Here is a 26,416-nt window from a genome sequence, read left to right as displayed (position 1 = left end):
TGCAGGAGGAATACAAGGAATATTTAGGTCACACTATCATGAATAAACTCCCCCGCAACAAAGTGGGAAAAACATTAAAACCCAAGACTGATGAGCTGTTCTGCTGAACGCTGCCACCAGTTTATCATCTGAATATAAACGCAGACCACTTTTAAGTGCACTTGTGCAACCTGGCTTCAACTGGCTGTTGCAGTAAAGCATGAAAGAAAGTTGAAACTTGACCTATTTTTGTCAGAAGTGTTGCATTATACAGTAAAATCAACCACTAGTATGCTCAGAGGGTACAGCAGGAATGCCGTCGCTATAGTTACGGAGTTCAGTCCATTGTAAGCTAAGGGAGCGCTGTTTTAATACGACCTGTTTGCCACTGTGTGTGTGAGTCACCTTCTCTGTGTCCTCACCTGAATTCGAAACACTTGGAAGTGGTCCTCCTCCCTACGGGCAAACTCCTGATAGCAAAAGTCAGGGTCTGTGATAAAACGCACCGGGTCTGCAAAGTATATCATCTCCTCCTCCTCGTCAGTGTCTAAATAAAGATATGATGAAAGCAACAGAGCTGAAGGCTGGAAGGCGCAGATGTGAAGCCAGCGGCATGCAATTACCAAAGTCTGACTGCGTAAATGTAACACTGATTTACAGCTCCGTGCTCATTTACCTGTTTGCTGGAGTGTCTGGGTCTGCATAAAACATTCTTCTCTCCTCTCCTCCTGAGACTTTTGACTCCTGTCCTTTTGACACATAGTGTCGCAGCCGGAGTCCAAAGGCTACCAACAGAGATGTCAGACATGAAACTAAACTGATAGTTTTTGTTGGAAATTATTTGATGACATTTATGGAATTGAATATATTGGTGAGAATATTGCTTATCGTAAGGGTGATGCGCCAGTGAAACTTTGGCACTGACCTGGACACAGCTGCAGATCAAACAGTATGTCGCTTTCTTTAACAGATATGACAAAGGGCATTTATTTTTTAGGAGTTTTTTGTTTGTTTGTTTTGTCAAAATAGGAAACCAATTAAATGCCTGCTTGCTAAAGGGTTCAAACTTCAGTTCAGTCAATCAAGTGAGAGGAAGAGATTTGGTGAATTTGAATATAGCATGTTAAATCCATGGCTTGTAGAGTAAACATCCCAACAGCTTTTGCTTTATTTCAGTGCACCGATAGACACTCAACTCTTGCTGGAGGCATGTGCCAAAGAATGTTGCATTCGATTTTGGCAAAGAATTATAAACACTGCTATGAACATAAGGCAAAAGGATATTTCCAACAAAAAATTTAAATGTTACAATCCAACAGAGAAGCTCATTATGCAGCAGTTTTGTTTTTTTTTTTTTTACAGAGAAAAGCAAAACAGATGCAATTTTTGGTACCACTTGTTATAAATAGGTTTGTGTGTTTGCAGCTTTACTTAATGCATTTTGATCTATTTCTATAGCAGGTTTAAAACATCCTTTTGAGAGAACAGGGGGAAAAAACTACTCAAAATATGCTCAACAGGACAGAAAAAAAGCATTATTAGGCACGTGTAATGAAACATGGTCTTAAACAGGCTCGGAGGCTTAATGTTTAAAGATGGGCATATTAATCTCTGCCCCTTAATGGCAGCCTACTGCTTCCAGCACTGAAAAAATAAGGAAATAAATGTATTATTGCTATGTAGAACCCTACAGTCACATTCGCTACAAGCAACAGTGACAGAGGCAAAGCAACAACCCGCCATTCATTTTCAATCAGAGTGGGCGTTTTGCAGCAACAAAAGACAAAAGACTCCATTTTATGTAAATGCTGAACGACAACATGTCAACTGCCAATCTGAGTAAAAAGGCAGTGTGATATCAGGTGGTTGCTCACACAAACAAAATAATCTAAGATGGAGGAATACATTCCAGAAACATGTATTTCTGTTTTAAATCTAATATGGTTAGCATTTTTCCCTCATATATTTTGTAAGAGTTAACAAGAACTAAAAACTTCTAAATCTAAAAACACACACAACACTTTTTGTAACCAGACAATACTTCTAAAGTGATTTAGAAAACATCTTAGGGAGATGTTAGCATGCCAACCACCAATATAAAAACATCACTGTGAAAGACGTTTGAAACAAATCAAGTCGGCTATGTTAAACAGTCAAGCATGCAGAGAAAACTAACAGTGTCTGGTGTTCCCTGTCCTTTATGATCTATCATTAAATATTGTGCTCTTAACACCAAGTAACCACGAGCTAGTCATGCCCCGGGGAAAGAGGAACAGAGCTCTGTCTGAGAGCTTGGAGCCTGCATGCAACTCTGTCTCTTTCCCACTCTTGGAGCCTGCATGTGGGCAGAGTGGCGCAGATCTCGTCCCTCTCTCGGATCAGTGCCGCTCTGAACAGCCCCCCACGCTACGTCTGTTAATTTTTTTCTCCAAAAAGTACAGATAAGAATGCCATTCAAGTACCACTGCCACTAAGCGTAATAGCAGCATTGTGAAAATGTTAACGATGACTATCCCTACCCACGATATTTGTTTGACTTAAGAGATATATCTGAACTGTTACCTGTCGTCGTGCTATGTGCTCAGACGGAGAGATGAGCGACTGAGGCACACTGGTGTTGCCATTGGCAGCATCAAGGGGGCAGAAGGGTGGAGGGGTTCCATTAGGAGATTTGGAGAGGGAGACAAAGTCTGAGTCTGTGCCGGATCCAAACACAAAGCTGCACAGTGAGTGGCAGTGGGCCAGAATCACCACAGCCTGGACCAGCTCAGCAAGAGACCAGCACTGCTCGCCCGACTTCAGCAGCGTCTGGAGGGAAGACAGAGGTCAGGGAAAAAAAATGCCAAGATCCCCACACACACACACACAAACACAAAAAAGTCCTTTGGAGACCAGAGACAAAAAAGGAAAGTAATTCTTCAAATACATATTTTGCAGAGGGATAATACTGTATTTTCTGCAAGTTAAAATTTAATACAGTTTTGTTCTGCTTTATGTGCTTGATTATTCTCTGAATGATGCATTTTTGTACCTGGATGTGTGAGAACGCAATGAGCCAGGGTTGGTGAGCTAGCACCTTGTTGATATGGTCAAGAAGGCGAAGGCGGAGGGGTGCTGCTTCCAACCCCTGTAACCACAAAGGGTCCCCACCTACCCTCAGAAAGCGGACCGAGTGCAGGCACACCAAGTAGCTACATCGGTGCCGCGCTGCAGCCTAGAGGACAAGTCGAGGAGACAGAAACAACAGAGCATGTTAACCTCTGTGCACTGGGTCAGTCCTTCAAAACATACAGCGAGACTCTGTGCATGTGTCCGCATGAACAGCCAGGTTACCGACCATGATTGCGATGTAATGGCGGTACGGCAGTGGCAGGGGCCCATCCATGTGCAGGATGTAATGCTGTGTGCGCAGGAAGCTCTCCAAGTATTGTGGATGAGACGCCATCTGTTGAGACACGGCATCCATGCTCCCCCTGCTGACCAGAGCTTTCATGAACAGCAGGGACACTTGCTCCTTTTCACCGATTACCTGAACAGAAGTCAACAGTATGACATCTCATGAGATGCACCAAATTTTTTATTAGAAAATATGACTGACTGTAGGCACACATAATGTCTGTAATAACATGTTTCAGCAGCGAACTAAGCCTAACATTGGCCCCCACCCACCCCACACGGACTGATCCTCTGAAAGAGGATTTACATGTTGGGAGGAACTATAGTTGAAGGAACTAATGTGAGAGTTGGAAGCTCTGCAGCAGCAAAAACAGAGAAAATGAGAACAAACACAGGAATGACCGGGCCAAGAAGCCTGCGGCCAAAGAAAACAGCCTCGTGTGGAGACCAAAGCTGGCCTGCCCTCATAGGTGAGGCCATTTATTACAACTGTCGCCATCACACGGCAGCCCCTCAGTAAAGGTGTCTGGGACTGCAGCCATGGTTGATGACCCAGTTCCCCAGCATGTGAAACCTGACAGCAGAGTCTGATTTAAGCCAAATGACTCACTATAGCTTGGACTGGACTAATATTGGCAAACATCTTCCTTTAATACAAACTGTGATGCAAGATGGCTACTATCCTAACATATCACAGAAAAATTATAATCACTGCTTGCGGAAATGACCTGAACTTGATTGTCTATAGCAGGTGGCAAAGCCATTTTATTGGAGTGGAGTCTATTACTTGACAAGTACACCACAACAGTTCTGATTTGTATCAAATATCTGGCAATGTGAACCATTGAGATATGTATATGTACACACACACACACACACACACACACACACACAAAAAACTAAACCAAAAAAAGAAGGCCCTCATTACTTTTCAAGTGGTAAGCTTCAATGGGCTCAGATTAAGCCCTTCCACAAGAAGAAAAAGTTGCAGTTCCTTGACAGGCCACTCAACGCTGCCTCCAAAAGTGAACAGGTTTCCATTTAAGTCCATGTTAAAATGTCCAGGTTTAGAGCAGAAATAAAACATGTTTACAGCCTGGCACAAAACACAGTTTTGGTCTCAATAGGTAGTTTCACCCTTCATGCCAACTGTATAGGAGGTGACTTTTTTTTTGTAACTTCTTAGTTTTCACGTTTTAATCCATGAAGTTATGCATAATTAGGGATGCCGTCACTTTGAGCTTCATATCGGTTGTTCCGGGTCCGCATAGAAAAATCTATGGGTGAAGTCACGCAGGCTTTGTCAAGTATATACAGTGCATCCAGGAAGTATTCAGGCTTCCCTTTCGACATTTTTGTACGTTACAGCTTTATTCCAAAATGGATAAAATAAAAAATTTTTCTGTCTCAAAATTCTACACACCCAATAACGACAATGTGAAAAAGGTTTTGTCAACTGTGGGACCTTATATGTAGGCAGGTGTGTGCCTTTCCGAAAAAAATCTTTGCGTTATTAAATGTGGCGCTTTCTCAAATGTTTGATTCAGGTCATGACGGAACGTGCGTCACGACCTGTGTGTCGGCTGAAATAAATAATGGCTTTGCAAATATCAGCAACAGAATAGGCATCTCACAAACTTACATGAACAGCAGTGAGAATCAGTCACCTCAGCTCAGAACACCCCTCTCCGCCACAGCAAATTACAGTCATGTTCAGAATAATAGTAGTGCTATGTGACTAAAAAGATTAATCCAGGTTTTGAGTACATTTCTTATTGTTACATGGGAAACAAGGTACCAGTGGATTCTCACAACTCCAACAAGACCAAGCATTCATGATATGCACATTCTTAAGGCTATGAAATTGGGCTATGAGTTAAAAAAAAAAAAAAAAAAAAAAAAACGTAGAAAAGGGGGTGTTCAACAGCAGATGCTACTATTATTTTTAACACCCCCTTTTCTACTTTTTTTTTTTTTTTACTAATAGCCCAATTTCATAGCCTTAAGAATGTGCATATCATGAATGCTTGGTCTTGTTGGATTTGTGAGAATCTACTGAAACCTTGTTTCCCATGTAACAATAAGAAATATACGTCTAAACCTGGATTAATCTTTTTAGTCACACAGCACTACTATTCTGAACACTACTGTACTTCACATGCAAAACACACACCGCCGCTTCACAGAGGAGTTTTGCTGGATCAAAAAACTCTGAGGCCATTATCGCAATTAGTCGGTGGAGTCCAAATCTCTACCGTCGGCCAAAATTATACTGTGTCACGGTTAAATCGCGCAGCACTAGGATGCATCATAAAATGTGGAAAAAATGAAATCGCTGTGAATACTTCCTGGATACACAGTACTGTGTATAAGCTTACATTTACACAGTCTCAGGGTGTTAAATTACCTGCCACAGCTCTCTGGCTCACTGGACTGAAGCTACTGTGTGTCCTTTTTGAAGAAAACCAATGCTATGCCCATCAAATACTAATGTGTTTTAACCTTTTAAACATTTATGACCTACACATAACATAAAACAAACTATGCATCATATTTCATTAAAACTGCCTCACGTTGCATGTTTTACAGTCGATTACAAAACATTACAAGTTACTTTATTACAATTCTTTAATTTATTCTGCCCACTGATGTGTATGAAGGGCCCATCATATCGAGCCAATGGCCCCTGACTTCAGGTACCGAGGGGCTGTTTGCCCATATCCGTCTTTTAAAATACGAATTTCTGCTTTCTGGTTTGGCTCAAAGTCCCTCCCACAGCACTACTTGATTTGTTTGACGTCACAAGTTCAGCCTGTCAATGTTAAAGGCTGCTGTCCGACAGACTGGCATGGAAGAAGATAGCAGAGTGCAGACTGGAGCTCTGTTGGATGTATTTATTTGTTGAACTTCATAATGTTATTTATAGCTCCTTGCATGAGCCATGTTGAAAGGTTCTGTGCATTAAATATATGCTGCAAAACATTTTAAAGAAACTTTTGTGTAAAGAGTGTGTTATGCTAAAGTTCGATACCTTTTTACTGCAAGCAAATATCAACCTCAAATATCGGTATGTGCCGCTAATAGGTATCGGCCATTAAAAAGCCATGTCAGTTGACCCCTAATGGCAAGTATGTGTTGCGCAAAAAAATGTGGTTATGTAATGGCAGTGTAAGAAAACAATATACATTCTATGCTACCTTTCCAGAGGTAAAATTACAAAAATTGTGTCACTGTCCAAATTATTATGGAACAAACTGTAAAGTGATTAAAGCTCCAGCTCAGCGTACAGTGACTAGCAGAGCTTATGCTTTTAGTTTCAGCACCAGTCCAAGTTGTTACTTCCAGGTATTTCACTTCTTCCTGATGTTCATGATCGTCGTTGCTGTTGACTTCTGGTGATCAGCCCGAGGCGTCAGCGCAGTTCCACCGGCGCGGCTTTACCGAGGCGTCAGCGCACATCCGCCGGCGCGGCTCCACCTGAAGCCCGAGGCGTCAGCGCAGTTCCACCGGCGCGGCTTTACCGAGGCCCGAGGCGCCAGCGCGGAGTTATCTGACCATGGGTCCGAAGAAGGCACTGACGGCGGAGGAGGGAGATGATATCAAGAAGTCCCCGGACTTTTTGTCTGAGGAAATTTCTGTGGTTAAAATGCAGCAGAAATCCATTATGGAGCTGGTGGAAGAAGTGAAGGCTCTCCGGATCCAGAATGCCGAGAAAGACCGGCGTCTGGTGTACCTGGAGAACCGTGTTGCGGAGTTGGAACAGTACACAAGGATGAACGACGTTATTATTACAGGAATTCATATTAAACCTCGATCCTACGCACGGGCGGTGTCAGAAGACAGCGGAGGGGAGGCCAGTGAGCAGGAGGCCAGCTCAGTGGAACAACAGGTGGCTGACTTCCTGCAATCTAAAGGTATTCAGATGGACTGTAATAACATTGAAGCGTGCCACCCCCTGCCCAGGAGAGAGGATGGAGACAAGCGAGCAGTTATGAGGTTTGTCAACAGAAAACATAAAATGGCATTGTTAAAACAGGGACGGAAACTCAAAGGAACAAACGTATTCATCAATGAACATCTGACCAAAAGAAACAGACATCGCCAGGAAAGCTCGTTTCTTAAAAAAGCAGGGAAAAATTCAACAGACATGGACATCCAACTGCAAAACATTTATCAAATTGAATGGAACACCAGAACAAGCAAAGGTTATGGTAATCAGGAACATCGAGGATCTGGACAAATATGACCAATAAGGTATGAGGACACAAACACATCACAACACCATGACACAAACCAGAGGAACCTATTCATCTACTACCTATTCATCTACATCTGGAGACAAGAAGGATATAACTCAAAGGATTGCTGATCATGGAAAAGTAGAACTGAGAACATTTAAATACACAGACCACAATGTACTGGACTTGGAGCACGATATAGACCCAGACAATAATTTCTTCTCAAATATCAATGACAGTTGTTGCTATTATACAGATGAACAGTTTAATCGGATCATTAGAATGGATAACAAATTATCAATAATCCATTTCAACAGCAGAAGTCTATATGCAAACTTTAACAACATTAAAGAATATTTAAGTCAGTTTAAAAAATATTTAACATAATTGCTATATAGAAACATGGATCAATGAAGATAAAGGAATGGATTTTGAACTGGATGGATATGAATTTAATTGTGTAAACAGAAAAAATAAGAGTGGAGGAGGAGTGGCTGTGTATGTGGATAAGAACATGGATTATAAAATAGTAGACAATATGACAACTGTGATTGATAACTTATTAGAATGTATAACTATTGAAATATGTGAAGAAAAAAGCAAAAATGTATTAGTCAGCTGTATATATAGAGCACCAGGATCTAGTATTGAAACATTCACCGACTGTATGGGAAAAATGTTCTCAAAAACTAATCAAAAAACTGTGTTCATTTGTGGTGACTTAAATATTGATCTGCTCAATCCAAATAAGCATAAAATAACAGATGAATTTATCAGTATAATGTACAGTATGAGTTTATATCCAAAAATCACCAGGCCAAGCAGAATTACATCCCATAGTGCCACCTTAATTGATAATATATTCAGCAATGATAGAGAATAACACTGAGTGGATTATTAATCAATGACATTAGTGATCATCTACCAGTTTTCATCGTTTATAATAGAAACCATCGGCGGAATCAGCCAGAGGAGAAAATAAAATACAGGTGAGTGCGGACAGAGGAAAACATGAACACACTAAAGAAGGATTTACAGGAGCAAAACTGGGAAAAGGTATACAGTGAAAGTGATGTTGATAGTGCATATGAAACTTTTTTACAAATATTTACATCATTATATGATAAAAAATTGTCCAATTAAGCAAGACTACAGAAAACAAAAAATCCAAGCTCGACCATGGATGACGAAAGGGTTACGAAATGCATGTAATAAGAAAAATACACTGTATAGAGAATTCATAAAACTAAAGAGGCAGAAAACAGATATAAGAAATACAAAAATAGATTAATATTATACGGGTATGTAGGAAGGAATATTATAGTAACATATGTAATAACAAAAACAATATTAAAGGAATATGGGATATATTAAATAGCATTATAAAAAATGGTAATAAAAAACAGAGTTACCCTCAGTATTTCATTGATAATAATGTCAAGAAGGAAAATAAGGATGAGGTAGTCAACGGTTTTAATAATTTTTTTGTAAATATTGGACCAAGCTTGGCAGAAAAAATTCCCGATTCCCAACCTGAGGATTGGGATAATAATCTCATAGAAAGAAATCCCTGTTCAATGTTCCTCACAGCAGTGGATGGAAATGAAATTATAGACATTGTGAATAATTGTAAATATAAAACATCTACCGATTTAAATGAAATTGATATGGTGGTGGTAAAACATGTCATTGAATGGATTGTAGAACCATTAACATACATCTGTAACTTATTTCAAACCGGTAAATTTCCCAATCAAATGAAAATAGCTAAGGTTGTGCCGCTGTATAAGACTGGGGATAGACACCACTTCACAAATTATAGACCTGTTTCTTTGCTTCCACAATTTTCCAAATTATTAGAAAAGTTATTCAATAATAGATTAGACAAATTCATAAATAAACATAAATTACTTACTGATAGTCAATATGGATTCAGAGCACATAGTTCAACATCACTTGCATTAATAGAATCAGTTGAGGAGATTACAAACGCCATAGACCACAAATTACATTCAGTTGGAATATTTATAGACCTTAAAAGGCTTTTGATACAATCAATCATGACATATTAATCAATAAACTTGAACAGTATGGGATTAGGGGGTTGGTGTTGCACTGGGTGAGAAGCTACTTAAGTAACAGAAAACAGTTTGTGAAGTTGGGGGAATATACATCATCATGCTTGGACAATGCTTGTGGCGTCCCACAGGGGTCAGTATTGGGTCCAAAACAGTTTCTAATTTATATAAATGATATTGTCAATGTTTCCAAAATATTAAAATTAGTATTATTTGCAGATGACACAAGCATTTTTTGTTCAGGGGGGGATTTGCAGGAGTTACTGAGGAGGATCAGTATAGAAATGGGAAAATTGAAAATATGGTTTGACAAACAAATTATCATTAAACTTAAGTAAAACAAAATACATGTTATTTGACTATTGTAATACAGACATACAGGTTCAGTTACAAGTCGAGGGGGTAGATATTGAAAGGGTACATGAAAATAAGTTTCTGGGGGTGATAATAGATGATAAGATAAACTGGAAGACTCATAAAACATATACAAAGTAAACTGTCAAGAAGCATTTCAGTTCTAAACAAGGCGAAACATATTCTGGACCACAACTCACTCCGCATTCGTTACTGCTCACTGGTTTTACCATATTTACAGTACTGTGCAGAGGTATGGGGTAATACTTATAAAGGTACAACACAATCACTATCAGTAATGCAGAAAAGAGCTATAAGAATTATTCATAATACTGGCTATAGAGATCATACAAATCCACTATTTTTACAATCCAAATTCTTAAAATTCACAGGCTTGGTTCATTTTTAAACAGTACAAACTGTGTATAAAGCAATAAACAATTTACTTCCAGCAAATATTAAAAATATGTTTTTTAACAGATCAGGGGATTACAGTCTGAGGGGGAAATTTAATTTAAAGCATCAGTGGGCACGAACAACATTAAAAGGTTTCTGTATTTCTGTCTGTGGGGTGAGGATGTGGAACAGATTGGGAGTGGGGCTCAAGCAATGTCCAAGCATGAACCAGTTCAAACAGCGGTACAAAAATATGGTTTTTTCTAGGTATAGGGAGGAGGAAGGGTAATGAGGGTTAGGGTGTTTTTGTTTTTTGCTTTGGCTTGTAAATATGTAGTATTTTGTATGTAAGTAGGTATGTGTAGGTGTATATTTATGTTTGTGTATATATATATATATATATATATATATATATATATATTGATATCGGTTTAGGTGTGTAGGAATCTATGTGTATATGTGGCAAAGGGTATTACTGGTTGTGGGGAAGAAGGGGTAGGGATAAATAAGCTGATGCTTCACCCTACCCCTTTTCGGACATGTTGGGTACACAGTAGGAACTTTTTTGTTGTCTTTACTGATCTATCTTGTAATTGTTGTTGTATCAAATGTTCGAAATAAACAGTTTTCATTCATTCATTCATTCATTCATTCATGATGATTCACCTCTGAACCTACCTGCATTCTGAGAGATGCTAGACAAAGTGCTATCAAGCACATACACACATTAGGTTAGTATATCTCCTAAGATCTGAAAACAGGAGGGAAGAGGGCAGCAAGCGAGAACTGGAAAACAGACCCTGACCCACACTCGTTTGTCAACAACCACAAGAACTGATCTGGGCTCGATGGTACACAGAGCACACAGGTGCCTGCCAATCAAAGATCTGTTTTCATTAGCAGTCACTTAAGTATCTTGTTGCAAATACAACAGCTCGTGATTAGTATCCTGAGCTGCAAAAATAAGGTTACTGCTTCATAGCAGTAAATGCCATGGTTACTGAAAGGAATGTGCCGGCAGCACACAGAGTAAATGCTTCAGAACGCCATTTATTAAGGACTTCACGTAATGAGCCCACTCAGTTCCCCCACCTCAGACAGTTCTGAGCATAATGCAGTATAGGCTTAAGGGACTCTAACATGAACTGATAATATCAGTTCTTGTGACAGCCTGTGAACAGTCTTTGTTCAATCAGTCCCATTCACACAAACAAAACAGAAGCACAGAGCCCCTGTGTTAAAACAGTAAATGTCAGTGGTGGCTGTGGTGCACCATCAACAATTTAACGTGCTTTGTCAAATCAAAACAGGCCAATTTCACAAACTGCCTGAAAAACAGAGACAGGTTGACACCTAAACTCTGTGATTGCTTGAAATATATGAAGATTTGTTTCATACTTGATTTGAAGATATTACCTTGGGATTTGGGAAAATGTGATGTTGGAAATTGTGAACAGCAATTATCAGTTTTAGAGTTGTATTAAAAATGCACAACCTACAGAATCCATGTGATCTGTGTTATCAAGCAATCATTTAGCCGATAAACTATCAGCCAATGTAAACTGACAAGTAGAAAGTTCCCACAAACAAGGAGGCTAATTTATTCAAATGTAATATTTTGTATGACCATAATTAAAAAAAAACAAACAAACAACAACTGCAATTTTAAGCTATGTAAAACAGAAAACTAAAGTACCAAATTGGAGAAGCTGTAACCAGAGTGACTGGCCTTTTCACCATGACAAATTAATCATTCATTAATTGTTTTTTGTCAAAAGACTGATTCAATAATCATTTTTTTCCAACACTAATTGTAGCCACAATAAATCTGACTACCAACCCACAAAAACATTTTAAATTGCTCAGTCTTAAAATGACAAAGATACTTAAAAAAAAGCCTATTCCAAAATTTCAGAGGCCAGTCTAACAATGGCAGACATTTTATTTTAGCAGGCCGGCAGACAAAAGTCTCAAAGATATTCAATTTACAGTGAAATCAGAGACTGGGATCAGCAATTACAAAGCTGAAACCAGATTTTTTTCATTTATTTATTTATTGCAGTTTACACAGATTTGTGCTGAATGACAATCAACTGATTACACTAACAGTTAAATCTCAGGAGTTAAAATTATATCACAGTATTCACAATTTAATAGCATTTTTGTGATAATATTAATTGTAATATGAAAAATTGTACCGTTCATCACACTCACTTGTGGCTAAAGTCCACCAGATTTCCGTAAAGAAATTGTGTAAGGTGGAAATGAATGTTTCCATTGTTGAAACCTCGAACGGGTGCAGCTGACATAAAAACTAAATAAAACAAAAACACTGTGTACTTTTAAAGAAACAGACACCCAAGATATGCGAATGAAGATGTCACTGGGAGTGGCCATAGAGGGAAAAAAAAAAAAAATTATAGTGCTCAACATACTACTGTGTGCACATGAAAATCTGGATGTTTTGATTAAATTATGTACAGGATAATTCAATAATTTTGGTAGCAAATATGGTGAAAATGTTCATTCTTCTGCATGCACATATGTCTGCTCAGTGTATTTTTGTTTGTTATCCCATAAACACACAGCAATAACATCTGTCACCCAGTGTGGAGTGTGTGCGGGCTCATCTCACGCTTAGTATGGTCACCTGAACTCTTCTTCCTCAAAGGGTTTGAACTTCACCTTCCACCATGCTTGTTTTCATTCTGCATGTGTGCTATTGACATAGCGCATATTTAAACAGATCAACTGTTAATATTGCAACGTCAACGTGAAGAGAAATTCTGACACTATATGAAACCTAATCTCAATTCTCTGTTTCAGCAAAAGCTTACCCTGCTCAGATTTTTAGCCAAGATGAATGTAGTGACACATTGGTTAGGCCAGTTAAAACTGCATCATACAGGAAACCCTGTAATCCACAATATCTCTCACTCTGCTGTCCACTCCTCTGATCATCAGTCTGCACAAAATCTCAAAGAGGAAAGATTCTATATACATATATATATATACACATATATAGACACACACACGCCTACTAAAAATGTGAAGATGGAGCCAAACATAAATCCCAACAAGTAAGTAATTATGTCTAACTATGAATAACGGATCTGCAGTAACAGAAGCAACCATCTCAAAATTAGTGCTTATGTTTAACAAACACGTTTGGGCATACATCAGGAAAAGTCAAACTGAAACAGGAACTACAGTTCAGCAGAATTACGTAGGCGCAGCAGGAACTGACATCTTACAGTTTTTGATTAGTCTGCTGACACCTTAATGTGGTAACAAAAGTCATATGCGAGATAATTAAAATGATGTGAATGAGTATTTTTCACCCCAATGCCAAATGTATATTTTAAGGAAAGGCGGGAAAATCGGCAATAATTCATGTCCCATTAAAAAGATTTTACACACAAAATGTATGTGCAAAACAAACATCCTAGATCAGAGATGACCAACCTTTTTTGAACCAAGATCTACTTTAAGTTGAAAGTATATCGAGACCTACCAAGCCATATTGAAAGGCATAGCCACAATTTATTGTGCACCAGTATAAGAATTTTTTGGCACAAAGATAAAGTTTTAACAACAATAATACATTATTGAATTAAATGTGCATGGTGCAAAGAATAAGCACAAGTAGGCCTAATAAGTAATAATTAAGAATACAACTTTTTTTTGTTTTTTTTTTAATTTGCACTCTGGACGTACCTCTTTCATTCGGTTAAATTTTACGTTTATTTTTCTTTTTTTCTCCAGACCTTACAAGTTGGCATATGGTTTAATCAGGTTTATATCTGTACTGAAAGACTTGCACCTTAACTTTCGTTGTACTGGTTACAATGACAAAGAATCTGTATCTGTGTGCATGCTATAAGCAAAGTGCACATCTCAGGCCGGGCTGTGCATTATGGGTAGGCTAAATTTTTCGACTACCAACCCACAAGCTATGTTTGTAAGCGCCGCGGATTGCTTGTTACAACCAGGACTACGTACGGCAGTGGACAGAAGCAGAAAGAAAAGCTGGTTGTGCTTGTGTGTGCTGCATTGTTACAGAAGTACCGACAAAGGAGGAAGAGCGCACTGCTGTCGAAAATGACCGGTCCTTGTTGATAGTTGGAGACAAACAAATTTCTGACCCCTTGAAGGCAACTGTCGGATGGTTAGACGAAGTCCAGAGACTGAAACTGTGGATATTGCAGAATATTTGTTAAGCAGGGATGAGAAATCGCTACTCCGCCGGCTTCACAAAAAGCAGATATCTCAGGACAAAGGCGGGAACCAGCCTGCCTTGCATCTGCCAATCAGTACTCAGTACAAAGCGCTCTCCGCCAATGAAATTGAGTAACTCACTGCTGGCTGTGTGCCTCCTTTTCCATGCCAGTGGAGAAAGTGAGCGGTCTCCTGAGTGTGCTTTGGGATGGTAACACCCGCTGCTCATTGAGGATAAATATATGCTTTCACATCAGTCTCCAATAACACCAGGAAATGTCCCTACATTTCTCGCTAGTCACTTTTTTGAAAAGAAGTCGCTAAATTTACAGGGCTGTGAAATGAAAATTGTGAAATCCGAGGAAAATTTGCAGGGGGTCTTGGGGTGGGGGGTGGGGTGGTACAGCTCCCCAGGAGCCGGGGTCTAGGGCCCTGTGGGGCCCCAGAATGAAATTTTTATCTAATAATACTTTTTCAGCATGCCCTGAAAGAACAAATCTCAAAATTAGTGGATATTTAAATGATCCTATATTCAACCTTTTATTTGACGTGTCAATGATGATGCTGAAATAACAGAATATGACATGGAAGTAGGACCTGGAATGACTTTCCTTTTAATTGTAAAACAAATTATGTATCAACTCAGAACAATGAAACTACATGAAATTTATGAAGACTGAAAAGACTTACAGCATTTCAAAAACCACAGCTAAAGCTTGTAGAATATTTGGAAAATCATGGTTAAATATCAATACCATACCTTATAGTAAAAAGTCACTTATATTCTTGTGTAAATTCATGCAGCCTAAATCCATTCAAAGCCACAATGTCTTTTTTACAATGAAAGAAAGTCTACATTAGTGAAAAAAGTGACATAATCTTGTCTAAAATCCTGTTTGAACAGAAGAATGTTTATTTTCCAGGTAGAGAAAAATTCTTACCGTGTTTTCTGGTGGCATAGTTCACTTTTCCCGTTTCTTTTATCTTTCAGGTGTGTTGAAGCCAGCGACAATTCCACGGATTCTTGTCCTTATAAGACTTTTTCAAACAGTCCTTCTCACCATCTTCTCTCTGTGCGATATCGGTCCGTGAACAGACGGGCTGCACAAATCTTTTAAAAACTTGAAAGCTCTAAAAGATTGGGATGTCCACATGCTATGTTTAGCTTAAGCGTCGCACAGGAGCCACACAGCTTCGCCGCAGCAACCAACCAGTCCTGCTTTATGACAACTGTTGTAACAGCTACACTTTGAGTGGCATTTTTCCTCCGCGAAACTCCACGGATCCGAGGAAACTGATTTGTATCTTTAACACACAGATCAGTGTCCGCGGACTTATAAAACTTGCACAATGTCATAAAAAAAAAGAGAATGCTTTGCAATAAGCATTTTAAAAACTCAGTGATGTTCACGATTAAGGAGTACATCACTAATACCCCACCCCCCTCCCCATGATGAAATCCGCGGAATCCAGCTGATCCGCGGAGTTTTCACAGCCCTGAATTTAGCGAGAATGTTGCTTAGTTGGCAACACTGCCACCAACGTAGCATTCCCTCACTCTTCAATGGTGTTTAACGGCAGCCAGCACCCTTTTTGGTATATTGCTGCCACCTTCTGCATCAGTCCATTATAGCAGCATGATGAGTCCAGATTTTTTTTTTTTTTTTTCATGCAACTGACTGGAACTCAGCCTACGAATGACTGGTTGGGGATGCCAGTCCTAGATTATTAAAGGACATGTTGCACATTATTTAATGTCCCAGCTAGCAACACAACATTAAAGTACTTATGATTGTAAGTCTCTCCACGCACATGCTTTAACAATTAGTGATCGCATATGTATTTTATTGCTAATTATTCCTCTCACTCCGAGTGTTAGCAGGTGCATTTCCAGAAAACATCTGTCACCAATTCTTGGCATGTGACATACATTTTAGTAAAAGCAGAAATATTCAGATGGCTGACAGACAGAGTGTGCTACATCCAATAACAAAGCTTCTGAGCTTTCATTCAAAAGTGATGGCTCGGATTTACAGACGGGAGACAACACAATTCACCCCGTCTACTACAAATAAGAAAATTTCGGCTCTCTGAATGTAGCATATTTGGTCCATTTTAGCATGTAACCAGTAGCCCTTTTGCTCTCGTGCCAAAACTGATCGATTGCCATGATGGTAATAATAAGTCAGACAGCTGTCAACAGTCGTTTGCTGTGTCCACCAGTCTTCCTGAACTGACCACTGCAGACTTCCCAGCATGCCCTTGGATCAGCCATTGTGGCTTGAAACATGTGCTGTTTTACAACCACTTTCTGGATTTTACAGTAGATGCTGCTTCAAAAGCCTGGTAAATATGAAAATGTTTATTATATCAATTTTGCTGCAAAAAAAAAGTTTAATAATAGTTTTGGAATATACTACATTTTAAAAAAGGAGAAAAACTGAAAGTTTTGCAAAGCCATGCATCTAAACGTGGATGACCCAGTGTTATGTCAACATCAATTTTTTGGAGCATTTGTATTGATATTTTTTAAAAAAAATAACCATAGTAGTATTAAATAAACCATCTTTTCTTTTACCAAAGACCTACAACAACAGCAAAAAAGTTAACTGTGTATTATTATTCATGCTGAGTCAGGCTTGAATGTAAATGTCTGTCCATTACATCATCATGGTGAAAATTAGCCTCTGGTCAATTTCTGACCTTTTATATTTGCCAAATTATTTAAATCATCACAAGCTCAAGCCAATATTTTATAAAAATATACATTGATTGAACTTTGTGTACCTTGAATTCTATTTTGAATCCCCTTCAACTGTTTTTTTTCTTGATTAATACAATGCATAGCCATGACAAAAGTAAGAAAATGTCAGATATTACATAAAAATTGATTTATATGGCCATGAAAATTGAAAGAAAAAAAAAAAACTATTTTCTGATTTTTACCTTATTTTGATATTTATTAGGTTTATTAAATATGTTCACTTTTGATATTTACAGAATACAATGTGAAAAAGACATATCTTGTATAAAGACACAAATATGTCAGCTGTCATACCATTTTTGTCATCACTGAAATGTGAAACCTGCCGTTTTCAAACTGAATTTACATAGTGAAAATTAAATCTGATTTATAAAATAAATGCATTTCTGAATTCTACAAAGTAACAGCTTTCATTTGATGTATTACACTTGTCTGTACTTTTTGGTGCCAAGGGGGTGCCATTTTTAGGGGTATTCACCATGCTTTCACTCACTTTCTATCTAAGGTGCATCGTGAGACAACTTGGAGCTGACGGCAGAGCTGCAGTCAGACATTGTTCTCTGGCCAGCAAGCGCACACGATAGGTGCATGAGGACTTATAGTGGACCTGGACATGTTCTCTGGCTGGCGATCCACATGTGATGACTTGTAGTGGACCTGCATTACTCCCCGACTGGCGATCGCACGCACGATGTCTGCGTGAGGACTTCTTTGGTGGAGTGGACTTTAATCTTGGAAATCATTCAACTGGATGAGTGGCCTGTTCAGTTTTTTCCACTTTTGTATTTTTATTCTACTCAGTGGAGCTGGTAGGCTTTATTTTTATTTTACTTTGAGGCAGTCTGTCAGAATTTGGATCTTGATGTGTTTGCAGCAGCACGCTGTTTAAATTCGCACCTCTCAACTGCTTTACTGATACTATGAACATGGAATGTCTCCACAAATTTGTTCACAGGCTGCCTGATCACACACACGTGTGTTTTAGATTTTTCACAGTTGTATTGATGACAACACATAAGCGTGCACAAAGCTGAGCCTGGAGCAGAGATTGTTTTTAACAGGCTGCGTTTATGACTAATGGCCATGCAGGTGCACTAAATCATCTCACGGCTGCTACATTTACCGTGACTGACTGCATCAAAAGTAATAGTCATCACTTAAAAATGAGTCAACATAACATCACACTTATGTAAACTAATGTGTAGCTCAGTTCTTAACATTAGCAGATGCATTTCATTCAAGCTTGCACTGGCTCTAAAAACTACATCACAGCTGTAAGAAACACTCGCATACTTACAAATACTTTGTTTTCAGCAGTCTCCTTAGCTGTTTGTTGCGAATGCCATATACTTTGAAACCAGTCGCAGAAGTGCACAAAGTAATCCCGCTGTGTCATTGGATGGTCACTAACAACATCAATCTAAGTTGTTATGATTTTGGTGCAACATGTCCTTTAAATAAAATGTCGAATGAGCTGACTTTTCTAAATAAAAGTCTATCTTTTCGGCTGTTCCCTTGTTTTCACTCAGGGTCGCTACAGCAGATCCAAGGTGGATATGTATGTTGAGTTGGTACAAGTTTTACGCCGGATGCCCATCCTGACGCAACTCCACATTACATGGAAAAATATGGCAGGGATGGGGTTTGAACCAAGCACGCTCACCACTTACAAAAATATTGATGTATTGTGTTTTGTTTTTGGTGCCATATGCCCTGAAAAATTAAGTCATAAACAGAAACATCAAGCTGCGAGGAATATGTACTCTGATGACATCTCAAGCCCTGCCTCTCGAGAGGCGTCAGTAAAATGGATGGGGAAAACTGATTGTTTACAGTGTGAAATTAGTCGGGGGTTTTTGTGGACTTTGACTGTGAATACTTCAATTTTTTTCCTCTTTTTTTAATAAATACTGCACCTTAGACAAGCAAAATTGAAGCCCAGCACAAAGTGAGAATGGTCTTCAAAACATGGATCGAACCACAGATTTGATCCTTTCCTTTCATGTGGGCAAGAGAAAATACTTAAAGTATAGTTATGCTCAAACATTTACATACCCTGGCAGAATTTTTATTTTTCAGAGAATATGAATATAACATACTTTTTTCCACTCATTGTTAGTGATTGTGTGAAGCCATTTATTGTCAAACTACTCTTTAAAAACACAATGACAACAGAAAATAACCAAATGATCCTCATTAAAAGTTTAAATACCTTGGTGATTTTGGCCTCATAACATGTATACAAGTGGACACAAGCAGGCTTGAATAGCTACAAGAAGGTAAACATCCTCACCTGTGATCTGTTTGCTTGTAATCAGTGTGTATAAAAGTCTGAGTTTCTGGGCTCCTGACAGACCCTTGCATCTTTCATCCAGTGCTGCACTGACATTTCTGGTTTGAGTCATAGGGAAAGCAAAAGAATTGTCAAAGAAAAGGCAACTGAACTGCATAAAACAAGAAAAGGATCCAAGGGACTGAGAATGCCAGTCAGCAATGTCCCAACTCAAATTGAAAAGAAAGAGGGATTCTCTTGGAACACCACAGTCAGGTAGACCAAAAGAAAATTCAGCAACTGCCGCCAGGAAAATTGCTCGGGATGCAAAGAACAACCAACAAATAACTTGTGCTGAAATACAGGACTCTGGGGAAAAAAAAAAAAAAAAAAAAAGTGCTGTGGCTTTTTTAAGATTACAACAAGGAGGCACGTGAAGAAAAATGTACTGCATAGTTGAGTAGCAGAAGAAAACCATTACTACACAAATGTCACAGTATCCTGCTTACAATACACCAAAAAAAAAAAAAAAATCATTTGGAGTGATTTTTGGGGATGTGTGAGCTACAAATGCACAGGAAACTTGGTCAGAATTGATGGCAGAATGAATGCAGCATGTCAGAAAATACTGAAGGAAACTTTGCACTCATCAGCCCAGAAGCAGCGCATGGAACGTACTTGGATGTATCCAAAACACAAGGCCAAGCTGACTTGTCACTGGCTACAGCAGAATAAAGTAAAAGGTTCTGGAGTGGCCATCTCAGTCTTTGAACCTCAATCTCACTGAGCCACTCTGGGGAGATCTCAAACATGCAGTTCATGCAAGACAGCCCAGGAATTTACAGGAACTGGAGGCTTTCTGCCAAGAAGAATGGGCAGCTTTACATTCCGAGAAAATAAAACCTTGTCCACAACTGCCACAAAAGACTCCAAGCCATCGATGTTAAAGGGGGCAATACATGGTATTAAGAAGTGAGGTATGTAAACTTTTTGCTCAGGGTCATTTGGGAAGTTTCTGTTGTCATTATGATTTAAAAACAGTAAACAGTTGTTTGACAATAAATGGCTTCACACAACCACTAGCCATGAGGGGAAAAAAGTTGTGTCATCATATTCTCTGAAAAATGGCAAATAAATAACTAACAAAATTCTGCCAATGTTATGTAAACGTTTGCGCACAACTGTACATTTCCTCACCTGAAATCGTCTAATTGGCCATGTTTGTGGATTGTACCACCGCATTGCTTCGCGCCTTGCTAAGCTGCTACATGTGGGATGCTGATGAGTGTCGTTGAGGAAGCCGCTTCTGTGACGACAGAATCAGAGCGTGACCACTCTTAACAGGATAACCATGATGTGGACCAGCTTCAGTGTTTGGGTTACTGGCCAAGCTAAACTAAGCTGCTGGGAGCCAGCTTCTGGTTGAGGAACAGTTTTCCTGTGGACCAACAACAGCACCACACAGCGGAACAATAACTCTACATAGCTCTGTGTAGAAACAACAGGAATGAAATCAGAGATGCTACTTTCATGGTACATAATCATTATTATTCAGTCTTATTGAGACTTGCAATGTTTTGTTTGAATACATCACCGGCTACAAAGAGGTAAATACAGACATAATCACAGAGTATAAGAATTTGATTTGAAAGCTAAGTTAAAGCCGTATTACATTTGGAGACAAAAAAAAAAAAAGTGTGTGTACTGGTGTAAATCATGAAGTGGACATGTGGAGTGCAGAGGCTGACATTTTTTCAGGAATCCCATGGTCACGGAATTCGCGTGGGATTCTCATGGGATGGGAGTCAACTTTACTATTTGTCATGTGATTGGGATGGCATAGGATTAAAAATTCACAGGACGGAACCAACTAACAGGAATACTCTCACGCGTGCCACTGAGAGCAGCACACTGAGCAGAGTGACTAATAGCAAAAAGAAAAAGGACGGGTGCTGGAATTCTGTAGTTTTCTTTCAGTAAGCCTACACTATAACACAAGTCAAAAGAACTACAAGGTCCAGAAGCCAACAGTGTTTCCAGCCACTACTTTCCGCTGGAATTCAAAGAAGAAGAGCATTGGAAAAGCAAACACCAGCGGAGAAACAAGTGTTAAAAAGTGATTTGAAAGGCATAGTAACAAATAATGACTTGTCTATTAAGCTCACAGAACTGGCAGGGAAGCCGCAAATATTACTGAACTTCAGGAGAGTCGAGTATGACGGTGTTAGCACGCTGTATACTTCTTGTAAAACATGAGGAGAGCCACACCACCCTCAGTCCAGAAAATGAAGATGCACTTTTCCCCTACATAGCAACATTTAAAGTAAAGAAAGTGTTTGATGTTAGTTGAATGTGATGATTCTGATAGTTAGCTCTAATTAGTTTCTGGGCAACATTTTCTTGCAAATAGACAAATATTCAAGTGTGCTGAAGAGTGAGAAAGTAGAATGATATGGCCGTTGTATTTTTTTTTATTCAATATTTCCATCATATGCACTTTTTTCCACCCAAAACTCAGGTACAGCATGTGAATTGTGAAGGTAATGATGCCTTTATGCGCTTTTGTTCATTGAGGACATTTTTCTTGCTTGGCACAGTTTTTTGTTGTTTTAGCTATTTAAAAACAAAAGCAATGTCACTGTTTTAAGGGAAACAATTGCTCAGTAAAATGCAACATTATATGATTATGTTTGGGTTTATACAACTTCTGTCTTGACTCTTGCAGAGAAGAAATCAGTCTTCTCTACAATAGTCAAGACAGAAGTCAGACCACCAGAGCAAGAATTTTAGCTGAGGAAGCTTCTGCGATTTGAAGCAAAACGTCCTCGCGTCAAGCAACCCACTCCAGTCGAAGATTCAAGCTTCTCTACCATGTTTTCCTTTTTATTATCATTTAATTTTTTGCTGTAACTGACCACCAAAAGTGCTAGAAACCGGGACTAAGCAGCTGGTCCGCTGTTGAAAAACTATAAGACCACAGGCCATGCATTATTTATATTTTCTGCCTTTTAGTGAATTTTTTTTTTAAATTTGGATTAACCCTTACCACAGATTAACTGTTCCTGTTGACATATCTTTTGAAATAAAACTGCAGGACACAAAGTAATAAAAAAAAAAAAAAAAATCAAATTTGGTGTCTTGCCTAAAAACTGGAAGAAGGAAAAAAAATGGGAACGGTACAGGAGCCATTCTGAATGGGAGCAGGAGTCATTTTACCAGGAGTGGGATGGGACAGGATTTTTTTTTTTTTTTTTTTTTTTTTTTTTTTTTTTTTTTTTTTTACTCTGGCCCGGGATTGGGATGGGACAGGAATTTTTCTATGGGAGTGGGATGGGACTGGAGTAAAAATCTACTACTCCCGTATCACCCACTAGTGGAGTGACCTTCAAGCAGACAATGCTTAGCACTTGAGGTTATGTCACTTTTATGGCTAAAAAGAACCCTGAATCTGTGCATTTTCCCCCAGGTACTGTACAGCTTTATTGAAATCAGCAACATCAGGACTCCCACAAGTTAAGAGTGGGAAGTAATGATTCATAATCTGGAACATAATTGTTTAAAAGATAGTGTTTGGAGTCTGATATGCCCTTTAAAATATTTCTAAAATTATTCCACATCACACTACTAAATCAAAATAGCTCCAACTCTGATGAATACACACAGAGAAGGTTTAACAGACAACCTTTGTCAAAGTGGCATCAAAAGACCTATCCACACTAATCTGTGCCTGAAAACAAGCATCTCTAGCTACAGACAGCAGTGCTTTTGACAAGCAATATACTCCTTAGTGTACGCCCACATGAAAAAACAAACGCCAGTATGAAAAACTGCTAACATGCATGTGTGGGTGGAGATACACAGCAAAATGAAAACAGCATCAATGTGTGATATTACAGCACACATTTTAGTTTCACATCTACATCAACGCCAACACTTGGATATCACCATCAATTCACCTCAAGATAAACTAGACATTTGAGCACAAAAAAAAGGAGCAAAACTATGTTTAAAACAGACAAAACAAGATGAATTTAAATGTGTGGGTTACATGCAAACGATACTGGGGACAAAAAAAAGTCCATTATGAATAAAAATTAGAATTGCAGGTCATTTCACATTAGAACACATACACAGGGAAGACCATTTGTTTATTGATCAGAACAGAGCAAAAGGCAGGAATGAAATGAAAAACAGGGGTGACGTCACTCAGAAAAGGAAAGGTAAGTCGAGACAAAGACAGGCTTTGATAACTGCCTGACAAACAAAACAGCATCAGAAGGAAATGGAGGATTGCACTGGACTAAGATGACACACAGAAGTGAAAAAAAATTATGCCAGCTGTCTTCAAAGGATGTATGTGTCAGTGTGTGCATGGGGGGGGGGGCTGCTGGTGATTTGAAGCTGTGGTTGGGGGATGACTGCAGATAAAGGAGAAGGACATTCAAACTGCATTCCAACTGAGCCTGGGGGTGGGTGGGTCCTTATCGTTCGCTAGCGTCCTGACGGCATTTAGTCGCTCACCCTCCCCTTCACCGGAAACACAAGCAGCCGGGGCCAATTTTGGCTCTGCAACCTGAACTCAGGCAGTAGTGCAAAACAAACCAGCTGCAGGCCCAGAGAGGGGAAGAAAAGGAGCTGCTGGGTAGGACAGCACGTACAACACAGCCAAGACAACCAAAACCCTGTGCTGTAGCATAAACAAAGAAAGGCAAGCTCACACAGATGAGTGATGGACCTGTCAGAAAACACGGCAGGCAGGTAGAGCAAGGGGAATATGCTGCTTACAAAGACATTCACTGAGGTGCCAGGTGTAATGCATGAATTATCTCATTCACACATAGGTGAGGGGCCCACAAGTTTCAGTCAGGTGTTCTAACATATTGTTGCTTAAATAACTATGCTTCATTATTTGTATTTTTTTAATGTCATAACATTAAAAAGGTCCATCAGATTTTCTCAGATCCTAAGATGTCATCTTCTAAATGTTTTGCCCAATCAATAAACCAAAACATGCCCAATTTGCAGTGATTTAGAATGAGAAAAATAACCAAATCGTCCCATAATAGAAGATGGAAGCAGGTAAAATTTCTGCCATTGTTACTTGATTATTAGAATAATTGTTTACTACCATGCCTACGAATTAACTAGACATTTCAACACGACGTTAAATGTAATATGAATTACCTGGGAAACAAAAACGTAGGCAGTACATGGATCCAAATGCTTAAACAGTTTGGTAACCCTAGAATTTTTCCCCATCAATCTGCCATCAGTGTTCAGTTACAGTCTTCTCATCGACGATGTGCAGCGATGTGCAAAAGGCTTTAAACACAGGTGGGGAAGATTATTAGTCTGCTCACATTCCTTTGTTTTGTTCCATTTCAGGACGCTAATCTGCAGCAAACGTCTTTTTCTGCCTACACCAGAGACAGCGACCCCTCTCTGTTGCAATATGAAATGCAGAGACTGAGCAGAAAAACAACTTTGATTGGCAGTCGCCAGCAAAAACAGCACAATAAAAGTCGTCAAAATGTAGCATCTCTGGAGGCAGAAAAACTGAACAATCCAAACCAGCTCTCATGTGTTACTAGCATTTCTAGCCTTCTGTCTTTTCTCTCTCTCAATTTCTTATTTATAGTTTATAATGGCACTGCATTACTTCACAGCCACTTTTCTTTCCCAACCTCAGATGATGTCATCCTTACCTACAGGTTTTCTACAAACAGGAAAAAAAAATCCAAGGTAGATCAGTTTCGCTGTTTTGGTAATGTTTAATTAAATATAGTCACATAGTGCAGCGTATATGCAAATAAAGCATTTGTTGTGTTTGCGTTGTCCATATAAAAATAAATATTAACAAAAAAGAATGTTTTCTCGTAAGAGTCCGCATTCAACGTTGGGGTTACTGAATAATGTTAGCAATAAATATACTGCGCCAGATATTTAGGAGATAAAAACATTCAAACCGGATAGAAACTGCACGTTACAATCCATTAATTAAAAAAAATGCGAGTAAAGTAACGTTGTATACTAGCATATATAGCAGCGTTAGCATAAGATAACGGTATGCTAAAGCTGCTGTTATTTTTTTTTTAATGTTTTGAAATTTAAAACTACATGTTGATAATAACACTGATGTAGGTGTCCGAACATGTAGTTTAAAGCCAAAAACGCCATCAAAAGCGAACACATGATTGCGTTTAAGTGCTACCTCTTTCCTATGTGTAACATTATATTCTACAAATGAATGAAGTTAGTCGAGAATTGACGCTAACCCTACTAGCCGTTAGCTTTAACTGTGTCAACCCTGACCGAAGTACTTTTCCACAGCTTTCGCCTACCTGTTTCTGGACTCGCTTGGATTGAGTTCTTAGGGGGTACTCCATTTTATTCGTACAGATGATCATTTTCCAAAAAAAATATGCTATTGCATGGACGCAGATCTGTCTTTCTTGATGCCTTCCAAGCTAACAAAGGAGACGAGTCTGCCGCTGTCAATCTGGAGCTAAGACTGAAAAGCGGAGAAAACCTTCCCAGAGCAGACAGCTCCAGTAACAGTGTGGCCAATCAGAGCGCAGAGGGCGGAGCTTCCCCAAATGCCAATGAATATCTGCAAACAGAAAAGAGGCGTGGCAGGGCAGAGCGTGCTAATCACAGACTGCTAACTTCTTAGCAGGTGTTTCAGTAAATAATGTGACCTGAAACAAGTCAGACGCCACAA

The 26,416-nt window shown here is 39.0% G+C and overlaps 1 protein-coding gene and 1 long non-coding RNA gene across 2 annotated transcripts in view; one reads left to right on the top strand and one right to left on the bottom strand.

Annotated features, from left to right (window-relative positions):
* si:zfos-80g12.1 (sestrin-3) overlaps positions 1-26,215 on the bottom strand; it is a 33,850-nt gene extending 7,635 nt beyond the window's left edge. The window contains exons 1-6 of the mRNA XM_034181589.1: positions 26,037-26,215; positions 3,317-3,508; positions 3,011-3,193; positions 2,542-2,787; positions 656-764; positions 402-526 (exon numbers count right to left, since the gene is read on the bottom strand). Of these exons, the coding sequence (XP_034037480.1) occupies positions 402-526; positions 656-764; positions 2,542-2,787; positions 3,011-3,193; positions 3,317-3,508; positions 26,037-26,102 (921 nt within the window). The 5' untranslated portion in view covers positions 26,103-26,215. The remainder of the gene's footprint in view (positions 1-401; positions 527-655; positions 765-2,541; positions 2,788-3,010; positions 3,194-3,316; positions 3,509-26,036) is intronic.
* LOC117520270 lies at positions 6-6,433 on the top strand. The gene is made up of 3 exons (XR_004563588.1): positions 6-209; positions 4,822-4,826; positions 6,421-6,433. It is a non-coding gene; the product is annotated as an uncharacterized LOC117520270 (long non-coding RNA).
* Positions 26,216-26,416: the final 201 nt, after the last annotated feature.

Source organism: Thalassophryne amazonica, chromosome 11 (assembly GCF_902500255.1).
Source record: "Thalassophryne amazonica chromosome 11, fThaAma1.1, whole genome shotgun sequence".
NCBI lineage: Eukaryota > Metazoa > Chordata > Actinopteri > Batrachoidiformes > Batrachoididae > Thalassophryne > Thalassophryne amazonica.
This window is presented reverse-complemented; position numbering and strand designations above follow the sequence as displayed.